Source organism: Corythoichthys intestinalis, chromosome 16 (assembly GCF_030265065.1).
Source record: "Corythoichthys intestinalis isolate RoL2023-P3 chromosome 16, ASM3026506v1, whole genome shotgun sequence".
In the NCBI taxonomy this organism is placed as follows: domain Eukaryota; kingdom Metazoa; phylum Chordata; class Actinopteri; order Syngnathiformes; family Syngnathidae; genus Corythoichthys; species Corythoichthys intestinalis.
The window spans coordinates 36,967,643-36,987,739 of NC_080410.1; the positions used below are offsets into that span (position 1 = coordinate 36,967,643).

General features: G+C 38.6%; 1 protein-coding gene across 1 annotated transcript in view; it reads left to right on the forward strand.

Moving 5' to 3' along the window:
- Window positions 1-259: 259 nt before the first annotated feature.
- cacng4b (calcium channel, voltage-dependent, gamma subunit 4b) overlaps window positions 260-20,097 on the forward strand; it is a 49,699-nt gene continuing 29,861 nt past the window's right edge. Inside the window, exon 1 of the mRNA XM_057860548.1 lies at window positions 260-601. Coding sequence (XP_057716531.1) covers window positions 379-601 — 223 coding nt within the window. The 5' untranslated portion in view covers window positions 260-378. The remainder of the gene's footprint in view (window positions 602-20,097) is intronic.

Genomic DNA, 20,097 nt, shown 5'->3' on the forward strand with positions numbered 1-20,097 from the left:
AGTGTGTGCTCGTCCGAGACTGGTGATTCCATACTTTTTGCTAGGGGTTGTAGAATCAACGCAAGCATTTGTACTTGAAAAGTGTTCTCTAGCCCTAGTACCACCTCTGAATGTGACTGATTAGCAGCTCTCCTCCATTGGTTGGCTTCTGTCGAGGGTGGGGTCTCTTTTAAAAGATGTTCGTGCTCCCCACTGGAGTCATGAGAGGATTCTTTCAGACAATTGAGAGGGTTTTGAGTCGGACTTGACACCTGAACATTTCTGTCATGTTCTGACGAGCTTGAAAAAAGTGAGCGCAGCCCTCAACAAGTAGGCGCATGGCCCCGGACTGCGCCGGTATAGAACCGTACTTTTGTTTTGCGTGTAGTATGAGGAAGCATGGCTTGGTGTGAGCGCGGGGTTCAGACGCTGTTGGCCACCGTGGGCGCTTTCGCCGCCTTCAGCCTTATGAGCATCGCCATCGGCACGGACTACTGGCTCTACTCGCGGGCGTACATCTGCAACGGAACCAACGCTACAGCCGACGAGTCCCAGCCGCAGATCAGGAGCAGGAAAGGGGACCTGACGCACTCCGGGCTTTGGAGGATCTGTTGTATTGAGGGTGAGTTTGGAAAATATTCACTTTTTTGTTTGCATGGGTTTTTTTTTGTGTGTGTGTGTGTTTTTTTTTTACACAACAAAAAATTGTGGTCGAGATTCTGGTTTTTAGCTCAAGCTGGTGTGATTATGTCAAAGTTTCTCCAGCAAGGAATTGAGCATCCTGGCGCGCAGGAGATAGTCGACTTTTACATGCTGGAACCGTGAAGAAACTTAGACTACATTGTGTTACCTCATTGGCTGCACTGACGGCAATAGACGTCCAATCCATATGAATTGGGAGGGGCTGGTAGAGATCGAATCCAGGATTTATTGGACGTCTGTTGCCGTCAATGGTTGTGAATATATTCACGTGTCATATTGTCAGATGAAACTACAGTAAAATGGCACACCTGTTCAGGGTTCGACTTTTATGTGTATAGCAATTGCATGTTCTCTACATGCGTGTGTGGTCAATTGGGATCCTAATGAGATTAAGCAGGATAGAGAAAATTGAGTGAGATTTTATAATAAACAAGTAAATTAAAAAAATACGTAATTGGAGTTAGACCAGCGCCCAATAATTAATCATGTTAATTCTACCCTGAGGGACAATAATGGACTGTATTCCATATCAGACTGCACCTAAAATTCCCAGGTTTTATACAATTGGTCGTGACGGTCCACTACTGTTATGCAGTCCAGTGTTGTTAAATGCAGGTTTTGGTTATAATTTATGCAAGCAATTCACCTGTGTAACAGACTGTCTTATTAAACACTAATTATGTCCAATACATTTTTCATTAGATAACTCTGTATGCAGTCAAATTGCTCATCTTAATTTAGCAATTCAGGATTTTTATTTATTTGTTTATTTTTTTAATATGGTATTTACATGATTTGTCCTAGTGCTTTGTAAACCTAGTGCCTCCACAACAACCACCACTATCATCAGGCTAAAACAGTGCTTTAAAAAAAGAAGCAGCATGAAAAGTATACAGATTTTAACTGAATTTAAACCAAGTCTGATACAGTTGAGTGATACCGTTGAAAGCGCAATGAGGACATCTTGTGGTTGATAAATGAACACACTTGCCCCCCAGCTCTCTGCCATTGCACTGAATGGATTTGTATTTTTGTTTGTTTGCAAAACTTCACATTTCATTATTGTCAATAAATGGCTTATAATAACTTGGATCATAGGCATCAGAATTTTCAACAAACATTTTTATTTATATATTTATTTATTTTTCTTTTTCAAAACATGGTGGGCTTCTCTCTCATTAGGCTTTTCAAGTTTTCTGGGGAACAACCCTGTGTATTAAGTAATATTGGATCTGGATGCCAATAAAAAAAAAAAAAAAAAAAAAAAAAATCTATTCAAAAAATAAAAATATTAATTTATTTTCTCCTATTTTTTGTTTCATCAAAAAAAGTTAATATAATCTAAATAAATCAATAAAAATGGGAAATGAATATTAAATTTTAAAAAATGAACTTTGACTGTATTTTTGCTTTTTAATGGAAAAACTCAAAATTACTTAAAAAAATAAAGAAAAAATGTACGATTTTGGTGTTTTTTTTTTTTTAATGGAAATAAAATTAAATAAATGGAGCATAAAAATGTGAAATATACAGGGGAATATTTTTCGTTAAGAGTCTAAAAAAAGGATTCGAGAATTTTTTAGGTCAACAATTAAATCCAGGCAAAGTGGCTTTTTAGACCACATTTTAGACTGGTTTGCTCTCAGTTTACAGGCTTAATCCATTTCTTTTAACTGATCGTCCTCGATCTGATGGAAGGAAGAACTGGTTTGCTCAGTGGAACGTTGACTTGCACTTTGTATGAGGGAATACAACAGGCCAATGGGCAGCGTGGCCACAAATTTTGACCTGTTTATAAAACATGCTGTTAAAATGAGAAAATTTTGAACGGGAATTTGCTAAATTATTGGCTTTCTAGCTGAGATATATCTGTTTTGAATTTGAAAAAATGCTTGATTAACTATTTCCGAAGGGTTCAATCAATCCACATGTGAAATTTGTGGAGTTTGGTACCTTTAGCAAAGTTTAGAACCACTGGTCTAAACAATAAACCGAATCAATTCTCAAAATAGTTCTCGACTCATTTGATCATTGATTACCATTTGTCGATTTATCGTGGCATCCCTAGTTGGCAGACATAATGGTTGCAAATAGATTAGAGGGAAGAACAACAGGTTGTGTGCGTGTGTATATTGTATGAATGGGAGAGGTGCTGCTATTGGAACTTACGCTTGCTATGAAAGTAACAAATGAAACAGACTTCTTCCTGCTGGGCTTTTCAACAAGCTGTTACGTCGCCTTGTCGGTGTGTACAATAGCGACTAAAAGTATCTCTGTTTAAAAGAGAAAAAAAAAAGAAGGAAAACTAAATAGGCTTGTCCATTCACTCTGAGGTAAGTGCCCACTGATCATCTACTTTCATTCACGTCTTCCGCGATGCTGTTGCTTGGCAACGTCCCCGCAATTGCTATGGAAACATGCCCGCTGATTTAAAAATAGATGACTCTGAGTTTGCGTGCTGTCCGAGCGCAAGAGTCAAAGTAAATATCAAAACATGTGGAGATGTTGCCAAGAATGTGCATGACTTATGTTCTCGGACGGAGTTGCGCTTCGGTTGACGTCTGGTTTCGGACGTAGACAGATGCTCATTCATTCATTTCCTGACTTACGCACTTCCTTCCGGCGGCGCTCACTTGATTTGTTGCCTCCCATTGAGAGGTCGATAGGATGGATTCGCTCTTTTGTCATCAAATGTATTGGTTGATTCAAGTAATCACATGACCTACAGGTGAAACCCATTAAGTTGGGAGATGAATACAGTAATTTTCACACTATAAACCGCTATTTTTTTCCTTCATTTTGAATCCTGCGGTTTATAGTCCAGTGCAGCTTATTTGTTGATATATTTTGGTTAATAGGTAACACTTATTTGACAGCGGCATCATAACACTGTGATAAGACCGTCATAATTATGACATGACACTATTATGGGATAACTGAATGCTTATGTCATTAAGTGTCATCCAGCTAATTATGTCACTAACTCCTTTTATGTCCAGGTTGGATTCTTTACATCCATTCAAAAATGAGATCATTTGCCGGATAACACTAAATGACATCTGTTATAAGCATTCATAAATGTTCGTGACAGTGTGATATCATAATTATGATTGTCTAATGACAGTCTTATGGCGCCACTGTCAAATAAAGTGTTACCAAATACCATAACTAGCAATTAATGAAACAACTAGAACAGTAACTGAAGAAACAATTAGCCCAGAAAAATGAATTTTGATTGAATTTACATCTGTAACGCTGCAATGCATGCTAGGAGGCATGTTGGACAACAACAGTGTTGATTGCAGGTGGCAGCAGAGGTTGTCTGTCTCCCCCAAGGGAGCAGTGATGGCCAAATGAAGCTTCTTGAAGCAATGGAGCTTTACAGGCAATTGGTTAAAAGCCTCATGGTGGTTCATTTGGTCTAATGACAGTCATATGATGCCGCTGTCAAATGAAGTGTTACTGGTTTATATCTTTTGGTCTAAATAGTCCACAATACAGTCAGGACAGCTCCGGCTTTTGTCCAGTGCGGCTTATCTATGAACAAATGCCGTTTTCTAGCCAAATTTGGTGGGTAGTGGCTTATAGTCAGGTGCGCCTTATAGTGCGAAAATTACGGTAAATATCCCATAATACACTGAGGACAGCTGCGGCTTATAGTCCAGTGCGGCTTATCTATGAAAAAATGCAGTTTTCGTGCCAAATTTGGTGGGTGGCGGCTTATAGTCAGGTGCACCTTATAGTGCGAAAATTATGGTACACCAAAAGATATTAACCGGTAACACTATTTGACAGCAGCATCATATGACTGTCATAAGACCAAATGAACCACCATGACGCTTTCAACCAATTGGCTGCAATGCTTTATTGCTTCAAGACGCTTCATATGGCCATCACTGCTCCCTTGGGGTAGACAGTCAACCTCTGCTGCCATCTGCTGTCAACACTGCTGTTGTCCAGCATGCCTCCTAGCATGCATTGCAGCGCTATAGATGTAAATAACAATCAAAATTCATGTTCTGTGGTAATTATTTTTTCAGTTACTGTTCCGCTTGTTTCATTAACTGCTAGTTATAGTATTTGGTAACACTTTATTTGACAGTGGTGCCTTAAGACTGTCATTAGACAATCATAATTATGACATGAAACTGTCATGAGCATTTATGAATGCTTATAACAGACGTCATTTAGTGTTATCCGGCAAATTATTTCACTTTTAATGGATGTAAAAGATCCAAGCTAGACATAAATTGGGTTAGTGACATAATTTGCTGGATGACACTTAATGACACAAGCATTCAGTATTGCCCATGATAGTGTCATGTCATAATTATGACAGTCTTATGACGCCGCTGTCAAATGAAGTGTTACCTATTAACCCAAATAAATCAACAAATAAGCCACATTGGACTATAAGCCGCATGATTTAAAATGAAGGAAAAAAGTAGCGGTTTATAGTCCGAAAATTACGGTAGTCATGTCAGTTTTCTTTTTTATTGTAATTAATTTGTTGTTTTTAAATACATAGTAATGCAACATGTCTTTTTAAAAGTCATTTTTTTAATTGAATGTTTTAAGGCAACAATCGGTAACTTTTCAACCTTTATAAAATATTTTCATAAAATTTGTGATAATATGTCAACTGACAACTAGTTGGATGACACCACTTTTATATCTTGAGGGGGTCTGTATCGCTTTCACTGACACTAATTAACTTTGAGGAGGGTGATAGGAAGCTTGCCACACACACAAAAAAAATACAAATGTGCTAACTGGTTTACGGCATACGTCACTTCCCCCTTTCCCCATTCATTATATAGACGGAAGTCGACGCGAACGCTTTCGCGCAAATTCTGTAAAGATGGCAGAGCAATAAAAGAGACAAAAAAAAATCTCTAAAGAGGAAAAAAAAGGAAGGCTACCAGGATATACAGGATAAACATTGCCCCGGCTTTCACTCGCTGGCGTGACCCCCCCACCCCTCAACCGAAGTCGTTAGCGCTGACAGATGCGGTGGGGGGGGGTTAGCCACACTATGCCACACGGTTGTTAACCGTCATATGCCATTGTTTAACCAAAACTGGATTCATTTCCTTATTACTTTTCATCGTTCACAAAGCCGCTGAAAACAGAAATTATGTTTAATCCATCTACAGGCGACAGGGAGATTGATTTTTGATTGGTTGATGATTTTACGACACTGGGGGTGTGCGCTGGTCCTCATGGGAAACGCAGTCTTCTTTCAGGCAAGACACTACCGCTTTTGTCCACCGGCTTCGCTAAAATCGACCAAAACTGAAACCTACCAAGTGTTGCTTTAAATATTAATTTTAAAATATTTTAATTTATATACAGCATAATTGTAATAGTAAAAATTGTAATAAAAAAATCATTTTAATTTAAACAAATGTACCATACAATAAAAAAGTAACACAAAGTCAAATTTCATGCATTCAAAATTTATAAATTCAATTTTTTTTAATTAACTCATTATCTCCCAGCCATTTTCACCAGGGCAAGGCCCTTTGCTCCCGGCCGTTTTACTGGATTTTGACTGATTTTGCAAGGCCCACAGAAAATTCTGTTCCATTGCTATATAAACATGGAACCCACCAAAAGAAAGATTAGACTCTCTTCTTTCAGCAGAAAAAAGTTAGTTCATATCTTTTTCCTTTTTTTAGAAATCAGCATTAGAAAATAGCTTAGTTTGAGCTATTTTCCAATTTCTGATGAAAAAAAACTGAGAAAATGAGCTTTTTGTGAAAGCATACATTTCAAACATAACTTTGACTTATACACAGCTATTTTATGCTTTAGTTACATCCCAAACATCTGAATGTTTTCCTTTTACAAAATAAGATAAACAACAAGACAAATAGAGCTTCTGATAGCAAAGTAACAATTTATTTACACATAACTAACTGAAAGATGACGCTGTTCTGGCCGTGACTGCTGATTAAACTTTTCCTCATCGCCCTCTGTCTCATAACGATGAATTTTTTTGAGTCTCTGCGGGCTCAGCTCGCGAGCAGCACGGATTCAAAGACATCGTCCGCTGCAGTAGTGGTCCCAGTCGTTCTGCTTGGTCATCCAGACTAAGGATGTCCCGATCCAGGTTTTTGCACTTCCGATCCAATACCGATATTGTTTTGCACTTCCGATACCGATACTGGCCGATACCGATACCCGGGTCTATGACAAGCATCATGTTTACTCTCGGGACGCAATGCGGTCCGTTTCTCATTGCGTCCCGAAGACTGCGCTGTGTATTAGTTCCGCTTTACTTGACATATTTCAATAATCGGAATTTGGATGTTTGTGAATCGTTCTCGAATCTTCCACGGCCGAATCGCTCAAGGATGTAATGACGGCTGGGCATGTTGTACCGTGGTTCTAAGTGTTGGATTGTGCGTCTTTACTCACGAGAGATAATGGCTCGTCATCCAGAATGAATTCTTTGGCAATGACTCATGTTATTCCCTGGGCTTTGGGACTGTCGAGTCCCAGTTTGTCACGCATAGCAAAAGTTTCTGCCAGTGTTAGTTGCGTAGGACCTTTCTTTTTGTCTTCGGTTTTCTTAACATACTTCTTATATTGTTTGTGGTGGTATTTCGCTAAATGCTTGATTAGGTTGGTTGTATTAAAACTTCTTACAGCTTTACCACCACACTTGACTTTATTGTGGCATATGTTGCACTCTGCCTCTTCGTCTTTGTCGTCCTTTAAGGTGAAATGATCCCACACAGCTGACATTTTTACTGATAAAGTCTCTCGGTAAATTGGGAGACGGTAATGTAGTGTGTTGAAGGTGTGCCGTAAAATGCGGACCAGATTTTAGGGAAACCGAAGCAAAAACTGGAATGGATTATGTAAATCGGTGTGCTGGAAAACCTGGACCGGACTTTAAAAAAAAAATGAATCGGAAGTCTGGATCGGAATTTTTCCGTGTTGGCCGATCCGATGCGCATTTTTTTGCCCATATCGGCGTCCGATCCGATCCAAATATCGGATCGGGACATCTCTAATCCAGACCCAGAGATGTCTTTTTTGGAAAAAAAAGAAAAAAAATGTAAAAGACGTATAAATACGTCTTTGGGACACTGAAACAATTAAAAATACAACATATTTATACGTTTTTGGGAGCAAATGAGTTAATTAAACATTTTTAAAAATTAAATTAAAATTTTAGGAATTCCAAATATATTTAGTGTTATAGGAAAAGTCCAATTTTGGTTTTAAATTTTAATATTTCATAGTAATTTAACCGTAAAAATCATATTTAATTTGAAGCATTTTGATAGTAATATGTAGTTTATTTTAACAGTAGCAATCATATTTATTCCTCTATTTCAACTTGTTTTTCATGTTTAAAAAAACATAATAATACAATACTAATAGTAAAATTACTTTTTTTCTTCTTGTCAGTATTTCCAGAATATATAAAGAGTAATTATGAGCGCCATGTTTCATGACGAATTTTTTTTATATATACAGTATATGTACAATCATAGTAGTAAAAGTTTTATGACTATAGGAGAGCCTTTCCCAGTTAGAATGGATTGGACGTCGAACGCCATCAATAGCACTGAAACATGATCATTCACTGCCAGTCCTCCCAGTTCTATAAATTGGAAAGTTTCCAACATGACTTTTTCTTAGACGGCACATTTCGTCAACGTCACGCTGATAAATGATCATGCACCACATTTAAATGCCACACATGTTTTCGCTCAAAGTGACAGGAAGTAAATGAATCAAGTTGATGAATAGCCGCGACACGAGAGATTGAATTTTGATGGGTTTCTGTAGGAGAGTGGCATTTCTTTTTAAACATTATTTTTTAAGTGTGCGAACAAAAGCTAGCCTATTAGTGCGTCATTCTCTTTTCCATTCAGCGTGTCTGCCTGAAGCCTTTGGATGGTGGCTCTGTTGTCATGGTGACTTATAAGTAAAGAGAAGAAGTCAAGCAAGGAGGTCTTTAAACACGCTCGCACACAGAAGCCTGCGGTCAATACGAGCGAGATAGCAGGTTCTTGACAGTGATGCCTCTGTGTGTCTTATCGCTTTGGGGGAGGACATCATTGCTTTTAATACATGGCTTGGGTCCAATTCCAGCCGTTTTGACATTTGACAGCAATAAAAAAAAAGTAGTCAAAATGTCATGCTTTCGACCTGAAATTTGATTTGGGGAAACTGTTTTTCAAATAAAACACTTTTGCCTTGACATAAGAGTGATATGCATTTTTTTAGGAGAGATTATTCGTAAGATCAGAACGACTTACCTCATGAAAAGCACAATTCTTTGGGGTAAAAAAAAAGAAAAAAAAGAGACCCTATATTTTTAAAGTTGACAGAAATGCACGCTTTAAACCAAAATGACAAATTCACCTACAGTCCCTGACAAATGTCTTGTTGCTTATCCATTTTGTAGAAAAAATTGCTAATAACCTGACTTTTAATTATTCAATTGGTTTCAGAAATGGCTCATATGAAAGCTAAGACCCTCCTAAATGATGTTGAATGTACAAAAATATATTTCTTTCACTGAAAAAAGATTTCTCATTTAATGAAGACATAAAGGTCAAATTTTGGCAAGACAAAAAAGTTTTGTCGCCTACAGAAAGTAGTGTGAAAATCGAACAAAAAATGTACGTCAAATACAAAAATATGTTGCATAACACAAGCGAATTAAGTAGTGGTGCTGTGAGATCCATATTTAATATTTTGTATGACTTCCATGGGCTTCGGCAAGGATTCATACAATTTATTGATAAAGTCATCAGGAACATCAAAGAAAGCAGTCGTGCACGCCTCCCTGAGTTCATCAACATTCTTGGGTTTCGTCTTCCATGCTTCCTCTTTCATCCTACCCCAGACATGCTCAATGATGTTCATGTCTGGTGACTGGGCTGGCCAGTCCTGGAGGATCTTGACTGAAGTATGCGATGGAGCACCATCCTGCTGCAGAATTTGTCCCTTTTTATGGTTAGGAATATAAGAGGCAGCTAAGATTTGTTGATATATCAGACTATTTATGTTGCCTTCCACTCTGCAGATCTCTCGCACACCCCCATACTGGATGTAACCCCAGACCATGATTTTGCCACCACCAAACTTCACTGTTTTGTGGCAAAAGGAGGATTTTTCAAATGAGTCTTCCATTGAATTACACCACAGTCGCCGCAAATATTGCAGGAGACCCACTGGAGCCCGCATGGATCCGAGATTCACTCAGAAAACAGTGTAGTAGGATGATCTACTATTTGTCAACATTAGTTCATCAACTTTAAAACAATGTTAACCCAAACATCGCCTGACATACCACAGAACAACGTTGTTTCAATGTCACTGTCATGTGTCGTCGGTATTTGCAACATTGATTCAACATTGTTTATTGTTGAAAATTTCAATATCAACCATGCCAATGATTTTGATAGAAAATCAACGTTTATTCAATGTTGGTCTGCTATCCTGGGAAGATACGGTAAGCCGTGTTCTCTGGAATTTAACAAATGCGTTAAATTAGACACTTCTAAAACAAATTATGAATAAATAAGATGATATTAAAAAAACTTTTTTTAAAAACTTAACATACTGGTGAACGGAAGTTGAAAGTGACAGCGGGTGTGGAGGTAGAGGAGGGTACGGTGAGCCGTGTTGCGAGCGGTATTGTCTAGCTAGTTCACTCACACGCACACCAAGCTCATATTTTTCTAGGATTTCTTTCTGCGTGTCAATGGTAAACATCAATTTATTCCTTTTTTCATCACTACGACCAACTGCACTAACCTTCTTGGGACCCGTGATGTTTACTCGACCAAGAAAATACGACGTGCTGCCGTTTTGCGGGAAAACAATGAAATTGCGACGCATAAATCATCGTATGTTGAGCATTTCAACGGATGACGAGTCAAATTTTACGTTGTATGTCGGAAAAAAAATCATATGTCGATGCGTTCGTACGTCGAGACACCAAATTATTTAATGACATATGCAGATTTTAAGGGGGGTACAGGGGGGCCGGCCCCCCCTGCTGGTCGAAAAGTGTCATTGCATGTAATTGACTTTCCTATATATATATATATATATATATATATTTATATAAGTTGTAAAGCTATGAAACTACTAAAAAATGAATGAAATGAACAAAAAAAATATTTTTATAATGGGTCAAAATTGTTTTTCCAACAGCTCATGTGAGTAGCACCTTAGACTTTGCATATAATTAAAAAAAATATATATATGTATATATACTGTATGTGTGTGTGTATATATATATATATATACAGTGCCTTGCAAAAGTATTCGGCCCCTTTCGCCACATTTCAGGCTTCAAACATAAAGATATAAAATTTTAATTTTTTGTCAAGAATCAACAACAAGTGGGACACAATCGTGAAGTGGAACAAAATTTATTGGATAATTTAAACTTTTTTAACAAATAAAAAACTGAAAAGTGGGGCGTGCAATATTATTCGGCCCCCTTGCGTTAATACTTTGTAGCGCCACCTTTTGCTCCAATTACAGCTGCAAGTCGCTTGGGGTATGTTTCTATCAGTTTTGCACATCGAGAGACTGACATTCTTGCCCATTCTTCCTTGCAAAACAGCTCGAGCTCAGTGAGATTGGATGGAGAGTGTTTGTGAACAGCAGTCTTCAGCTCTTTCCACAGATTCTTGATTGGATTCAGGTCTGGACTTTGACTTGGCCATTCTAACACCTGGATACGTTTATTTTTGAACCATTCCATTTTAGATTTGGCTTTATGTTTTGGATCATTGTCCTGTTGGAAGGTAAATCTCCGTCCCAGTCTCAGGTCTTGTGCAGATACCAACAGGTTTTCTTCTAGAATGTTCCTGTATTTGGCTGCATCCATTTTCCCGTCAATTTTAACCATCTTCCCTGTCCCTGCTGAAGAAAAGCAGGCCCATACCATGATGCTGCCACCACCGTGTTTGACAGTGGGGATGGTGTGCTCAGGGTGATGAGCTGTGTTGCTTTTACGCCAAACATATCGTTTTGCATTGTGGCCAAAAAGTTCAATTTTGGTTTCATCTGACCAGAGCACCTTCTTCCACATGTTTGGTGTGTCTCCCAGGTGGCTTGTGACAAACTTTAAACGAGACTTTTTATGGATATCTTTCTTCTTGCCACTCTTCCATAAAGGCCAGATTTGTGCAGTGTACGACTGATTGTTGTCCTATGGACAGACTCTCCCACCTCAGCTGTAGATCTCTGCAGTTCATCCAGAGTGATCATGGGCCTCTTGGCTGCATCTCTGATCAGTTTTCTCCTTGTTTGAGAAGAAAGTTTGGAAGGACGGCCGGGTCTTGGTAGATTTGCAGTGGTCTGATGCTCCTTCCATTTCAATATGATGGCTTGCACAGTGCTCCTTGAGATGTTTAAAGCTTGGGAAATCTTTTTGTATCCAAATCCGGCTTTAAACTTCTCCACAACAGTATCTCGGACCTGCCTGGTGTGTTCCTTGGTTTTCATAATGCTCTCTGCACTTTAAACAGAACCCTGAGACTATCACAGAGCAGGTGCATTTATACGGAGACTTGATTACACACAGGTGGATTCTATTTATCATCATCGGTCATTTAGGACAACATTGGATCATTCAGAGATCCTCACTGAACTTCTGGAGTGAGTTTGCTGCACTGAAAGTAAAGGGGTCGAATAATATTGCACGCCCCTCTTTTCAGTTTTTTATTTGTTAAAAAAGTTTAAATTATCCAATGAATGTTGTTCCACTTCACGATTGTGTCCCACTTGTTGTTGATTCTTGACAAAAAATTAAAATTTTATATCTTTATGTTTGAAGCCTGAAATGTGGCGGAAGGTTGCAAGATTCAAGGGGGCCGAATACTTTTGCAAGGCACTGTATATCTATGTATATATATAATATATATATATATATATATATATATATATTAGGGCTGTCAAACGATTAAAATTTTTAATCGAGTTAATTACAGCTTAAAAATTAATTAATCGTAATTAATCGCAATTAATCGCAACTCAAACCATCTATAAAATATGCCATATTTTTCTGTAAATTATTTATATTCTGTAAAATAAATTGTTGGAATGGAAAGATAAGACACAAGATGGATATATACAGTGGGGAGAACAAGTATTTGATACACTGCCAATGGGAAAGTCCATTGGCAGTGTATCAAATACTTGTTCTCCCCACTGTACATTCAACATACGGTACATAAGGACTGTAGTGGGCATTTCACTCTACTGTCATTTAAATCTGTCTATGCTGTCCTCACTCCGAAGCGTCTACTTTTTCCAAAGCTAGACAGCTAGCGAACGACGCCTTAATAATCAGACTTCTTCCTTTTTCATCTGATTTATTAATAAAGTAGCCTCAAACCATTGTCCTCTTTAGACCGTCATAAAACTACAAAAAAAAGTACACAAGCATTGCATTAGCAACAACGTTAGCTTAGCACGCTATACAGGTTCACTAAACATAAACAAAAAGCGTCTCATACAAAAAATAGAACATTTCGCTTACTAACATAATATGTACATTCTTTACAACAACCATACTTACGGACAAATCTCGTCCAAGGATCATATAAGCACAACATTACAACGTAGGCTTCAGCCCGAGACGTCGTGCAGCCATATGAGCTGGCAAGAAAAACATAAACCATGTCGCAAAGCGACCACAAGAGTTCGCTGTTGTGCTGCAGCACAAAAAGCCTTGCTGTAAAACTTACCAAAAGGCAGAATACTGTCTGAGCGGGACATGTGCGTTAATTGCGTCAAATATTTTAACGTGATTAATTTAAAAAATTAATTACCGCGCGTTGACAGCCCTAATATATATATATATATATATATATATATATATTTATATATATATATATATATATATATATATATATTGAGGGAGGGCAATTTTATTTTTCAAAATAATTTTTTATTTGATTGAAAATATTTTTTGATCGAAGCAACTTTTTGGGGGATTGAATGATTTAGACACTTTTTCAATGAAAGTGTTCAAATGCAAATTTTTCAATCTCAAATATTTTTTCGCATTCAAAAACTTTTTCTATGATTTAAAATTCTTCTTTTCTTTGATTGAAGTGATTTTTCTTTTTGAAAATGTATTTTTTATGAAGCAACTTCTTTTTTGATTGAATAAAAAAGACAAAAATGTCCTAGCCAAAATGTGGCCCAAACACAAATCAACATTGCTTCAATCAAAAAAGTTGCTTCAATCAAAAAAAAAAAAAAAAAACCCAACTTCAATCCCCCCCCTCCCAAAAAAAAAAAAAAAAAAAATCAAAGAAAATTAGCTGTCATATGCATTTTTCAGTTTTTTTAGTTTCAATTTTATTTTTAAATTCAAACATTTTTTTGATTGAAGCGGCTTTTTTTGGACTGAATAATAAAGACACAAATCTACCTCCATATGGCTCCGCCCAGGGATGCAATTTTTGCCAGGGGTAACTCCATTGGCACGACACCGGCGGGTGCACCATATTCAATGGATGACTATCTTGGCGAGAAGTATTGCCTAAGCAGCCTGATTTAGAATTCCCCTCAAGAATGATGGGAAACCAAAAACGCTCATTGACAACTTATTATTATGAATATTCTTGTAAGTTAATTTTATTGCTGACACTGCGTTTCAGGGTCATCAACATGTTGTGCCTCCCCTGCCCCATAAGTCAAACTCCGCCTATGTTTAATGACACTGATGCTAATGATTCTTTTATTTTTTGGGGGGCACTCCTGTACTTTATTATATTACCCTGACTTGTCATCTCACTCAACCTATCGTGAGTGTGTGTCTTAATGTCCCTAAACGGCCAGTTGACCAAGCATCACCTCTCCACCTGCGCGCCTGCTGTGACATTTAGACAGCCATGGAGCTAATAACAAGCTTGCTTTGCGTTATGAAGTGCATTACTCAAAAGCTTTTTACTGTTCATTAACCCACGCTGAGGTCAAAAGGATTGCTGCTTCCACGCGTAGCTTCGCTGTCAGGTCGAGGCTTACAAGCACGACTTCGGTAAATAAAGGCGACTCTTAGACGGAGCAATAATGGAATGAATCAAGCAATTAGCGCTTTACAATAAACATCCCACTCCTTTGATCTAGAGCGGATGCGTGTGTGTGGATTGGCTGTGTAGGTGAAGGTGATGTTAGCATGGCGCTGCTGTCATTTAAGCATAACATAGAAATTGTGTGGGCGCTAATTAGTCAGCAGACTTCTCGGAGTCGCCCTGTCTTCTTTCATTGTTTAATTATGGCATACTGCAACTAGCATACTGCAAGATGAGGGTAATTTTTCTTATAGGCTGCCATTGACAGTGATAGATGTCCGATGCATTTTGACCGGGAGCATCAGCAGCAATCATTCAAACTAGATGGGACATCAGTTGCTGTCAATAACGCTGAAGGAATTAACTATCGTAATTTCCCGAATATAAGGCGCACCCGTGTATAATGCATACCCCAAATTTACTTGTAAAATCTAGGGAAATTTATTGTACCCGTTTATAATGCGCACCCTAATTAGAGCACCAATAAATGGAAGAATACAAGAAAACAGAGCTCGTGTACAGATACAGAAATGTCATTTTACTGACTGGTGAAACACAGCACAAGCATAGCTCATTGGTAGTTCAAAATATTACCATAAACTGACAATATTTACGGTAATAATTAGGGCTGTCAAACGATTAAAATTTTTAATCGAGTTAATTACATCTTAAAAATTATTTAATCATAATTAATAGCAATTAATCGCAGTTCAAACCATCTATAAAATATTATATTACATTATATGCACCTTTTATATATTATTTACATTTTTGAATGTTGTAATTATCAGCATGGCCACGTAAAGATACGTTTGTATTTTTTGGAAAAAAAGAAGCATTAAAAATATTGTTGTAATTTTTTTAAATTTCGGACCCAGAGGATTTTTAATTCATGACACCTGGTATATAGGAAAGTCAATTACATGCAATTACACTTTTTGACCACTGGGGGGGAGGGGGGGCTGGCCCCCCTGTACCCCCACTTGTTAATTGTGTTTTCTTAAAAGAAAAATGTTAGTACAATTTATAGAAATTTTATATTAAAACCCCTCTTGTTTTCGTTTTAATGAAATTTGTAAAATTTTCAATCAAAAAATAAACTAGTTGCCCGCTATTGTTGATGTCAATAATTACTTACACAATGCTCATGGGTGCTGAAACCTGTAAAATCTGTTGCACCCAAGCGCCAGCAGAGGGCGGCAAAACTCCATAAGACACAATTAACAAGTGAACGTTTCACTGTACCGTCATTTAAATCTGTCTGAGCGGGGCATCTGCGTCAATTGCGTCAAATATTTTAACGTGATTAATTAAAAACATTAATTAAAGCCCATTAACGCGATAATTTTGACAGCCCTAGTAATAATATGATTTGACAACTTCTCCAACTTACCAGAATCAAGCAGAAAACAAAACAGATGTGACTTTTCTTTTAAAGGCTGCTGTATAACTACTAAAAAAAAAAAATCGGTTTATATATACATGTAATATATATATATTTCTGTCTCCATCCGTGTACCCATTTATAATGCGCACCATGATTTTACAAGTTGACTTTGGGGGGAAAAAAGTGCGCGTTATATTCGGGAAATTACGGTAATCATTTAACTAATTTGCTCCCAAAAACGTATAAATTCGTTCTATTTTTAATTGTTTCAGTGTCCCAAAGACGGTTTTATACGTCTTTTACATGTTTTTTTCTTTTCAAAAAGGACATCTCTAGGTCATGATTCAATTTAGCTCCAAAGCACAAAGCTGAAAATCCATTTTAAAGCAATAAAACTGGCCACTGGAGGGCAGGAGCGCATTTGGTACGACCCGCAACCGGATTCAACGACAACGAACGGCCAAGCCGCACGGCCGGGCGCCGGCGAAAGACAACTGAATGGATGCCAGGCGGCGGACGACCGAGCAGAACAACCAGGAGGACGCCTGGGATGCCAGGCGCTGGACGACCGAGCAGAAGGACCGGGACAACTAGTGTAGCGGACGATGTTTTTGAGTCCGTGCTGCTCGCGAGCGGAGCCCACAGAACAAAAAATTCATTTTTATGAGACTGACGGCGATGAGGGAAAAGATTAACTGGCTGTCGCGGCCAGTACAGCGTCATCTCTGTTAGTTATGTGTAAATAAATTGTTACTTTGCTATCAAAAGCTCTATTTGTCTTGTTGTTCATCTTATTTTGTAAAATGAAAGCATTATTCAGATGTTTGGGATGTAACTAAAGCAAAAAATAGCTGTGTATAAGTCAAAGTTATGTTTGAAATGTATGCTTTCACAAAAAGCTCAATTTCTCCGTTTTTTCATCAGAAATTGGAAAATTGCTCAAACTAAGCTATTTTCTAATGCTGATTTCTAAAGAATGGAAAAACATATGAACTAACATTTTTTTCTGCTGAAAGAAGAGAGTCTAATCTTTCTTTTGGTGGGTTCCATGTTTATATAGCAATAGAACAGAATTTTCTGTGGGCCTTGCAAAAGCAGTCAAAATCCAGTAAAACGGCTGGGAGCAAACGGCCTTGCTCCTCTCCGGTGAAAATGGCTGGGAGTGAATGAGTTAATAATATGAATCATTAGTTTACTTGATTTGTTGCTAGGCAGAATTCATAGGGCACAAAGATAAATGCTCTGTAGACCAATAATAAGATGTCTACGTCAATAGGCAGAGTGCATAAGGGTCTACCACAACTGCTCTAAAGGGAAATTCAGAAAATTACCACTTGTTGCTTAGCAGAATACATAGACATTAATCACAGCTGCCCCAGAGATCAGTTAAGAAAATGACCACTTGTTGCTAGGTAGATTATTAGAGTTCAATCTGAAGTGCTCCAGAGACCAATGAAAATGGACACCTTCGGCATGTCAGGCAGAGTACATTACAAATATTTCCATCACCATCAGCCAAATTGCTTTTTCTTCATTTAACATAAACATAATGATCCATAAACTCACATTGCTGATGTATGTCATCCCTTTCTTTAACAATAGTGAATTATTATGAAGTGGACAGTATGTCCACATTTGATTCACAACCCCGTCGACAGCGCTTAATCTGTTTACAGCTTCATAAAAGCTCATCGTTCCTGGAGCTGCAAAAGCTGGCCGCAGCCTCCCCTGCCAGTCGTCACGCTGTCCTGACAGCAGCTTGTTTTCTGCTCCCGTTTGCTGTAAACGTGTTAGATGAAGCCCGAGGCGTCGGTGGAATAATATCACTCGGTTGAGGCAAAGATACCGAGGCTTTCTTCACACTCGCTGTACTGGCGAGAGGGAGTGTGAAAGCGAGGAAGGAAGTGCACGTGCGTGCGATAGACGATAACACTTGTGTACCCGAGTGTAGCCAGACATTTAAATCAGGGGTGAGAATACTATTCCACTAAGGGCCGCAGTGGGTGCAGTTTTACATTCCAACCTATTAATTAGGGGTGTGACAAAATTAGGGCTGTCCCAAACGACTAAATTCCTCCCGATTAGTCAGCCGACTATTTTTACGATTAGTTGACTTATTTAATTTTTTTTTTTTTCTTTAATAATGAAATTTTTGTTGAAGCTTATTAAGTCACAAAAAAAAACGTTTTGGAACACCTAAATTCTTTATTAACGTATAAATAAATAACATATATATAAATAATAAATCACAAACAATGAGGTCAAATGCTGCTGGCATTAACCAGTGCGAAAAAAATGTAAACGGAAACACTGAAGGCCCAAGTACACCGCATGCGTGATCGTTGCGGTTCTGGTCCGGTTCAGTGTTGACTGCGTGCCACGCAGTCCGTCAAAAAACAGGCAAATCATACCGGCTGCTGCACGGGTGCGGTCCGCCAACTCCGTCCCCTCGTGAGCTCTTGCGTGATCGCGCGCGATAATGTGCCATTTAAAACAACGACAAACACACGGAGTCTGTAGTATGTACTCATCAGAGAAGCAGAGAGAGAGCACATTTTTTTCCCTTGCATATTGATATTGTAACGTTTGCTAAGCGGAAGTTTGGCCGCGAAAACAACACACGAGCTTCAACGCCTTTTCCCTCTTTTTCTTTATTAACTTCCCGCCACCTCACCAATGCAAAAACAACAACTACTGTATTTACACTGACGCTATCTAGTCCACCAATCGGAGCGTCACGCTGGTGCACCAGCACACCAATGACAGCCCCGCGTTGGTGCATAAATTAACCCACCGATGCAGCCCCGGTCGGCACAACACCGGCGACGCTACAATATTTTAGTTGTGTCTGTCTCTTAATTCCAGATTGACTGCATCATGTTGAGATCAGGGCTCCGTGTGTGGAGGGAAGGGGGGCGATTATGCCCTTGGTTGTGTCGGTGCGTTTATATCTTTGTGCACATTTAAAATTGATGGCACATAACATCTCATAGAGCTGGTATAAACAATTGATAAATAATCTGTCATATTTATAAAATGGATAGCGAATTATATACGACACGAACTAAAAAAACAGCGTACTTGGAATTGGTGTCTCAACACTGCAGATTCATGTGCCCAGCGCAAACTGTTGTTTTTTTCTATGAAGAGTCAAGTGAAATGTAGGGAAGAAAGAGAAACGTCTTGAATAGACCACCAGGTCGAAACTTGTGGGTGTCTCTTTTTTCTCTTTCGTACTTTTCCCCCTCGACTCTGTATACAAACCGAGATTGTTTGTGCGCCGGGAACGAGAATTTCTGCAGTGGAACCACTGTTTGATATCATTGCCAGAAAAACACACATAATAGGACACTTTGCAGTTTCGCTTTTAATGGTGTCCTTATAGTAACGATCTGCTGCATCGTATATCACTTTGTGACTTTCCACCTCCAAGATGAAGCGTTCATCATCCATCTTAGCTCGTGTTTAAACCGTGATTAGGCACCTGGGCTTTTGACGTCAGGCCCAGCTCCGCCCATTTTGTCGGATGCGTGTCCAGCAAAAATAGAAAATAGCCTATACCATCCGGCGGGCATGCGGCTGCAGTCAATCCGGAGCACTGACGCGGCCGGTATACGTTGAACAATAGGATGTAAAGGGAACGGATTGGCTCCGGCGCTATTTTTTACCGGAGTCGGACCGGAACCGCAACGATCACGCATGCTGTGTACTTGGGCCCTGAGACTTCACCTCTCTAACAGGAGTCAAAACAATTCTTACTCTTTTTGTGGTATGTCAGTGTCTATATTGTTCTAAATGTTAAAATGAATTGCAATGACCCGGACAACCATTTTCAGAATACTTTGTGTGAGTTCAGATGCTTTTTCTGGTGTGCATTCCGCATTTTTGGGGGAGGGGAAAAACTATTCAACTTTTGTTTGTTTTAACCTCAAAATAGATAAAGTAGAGGGCACA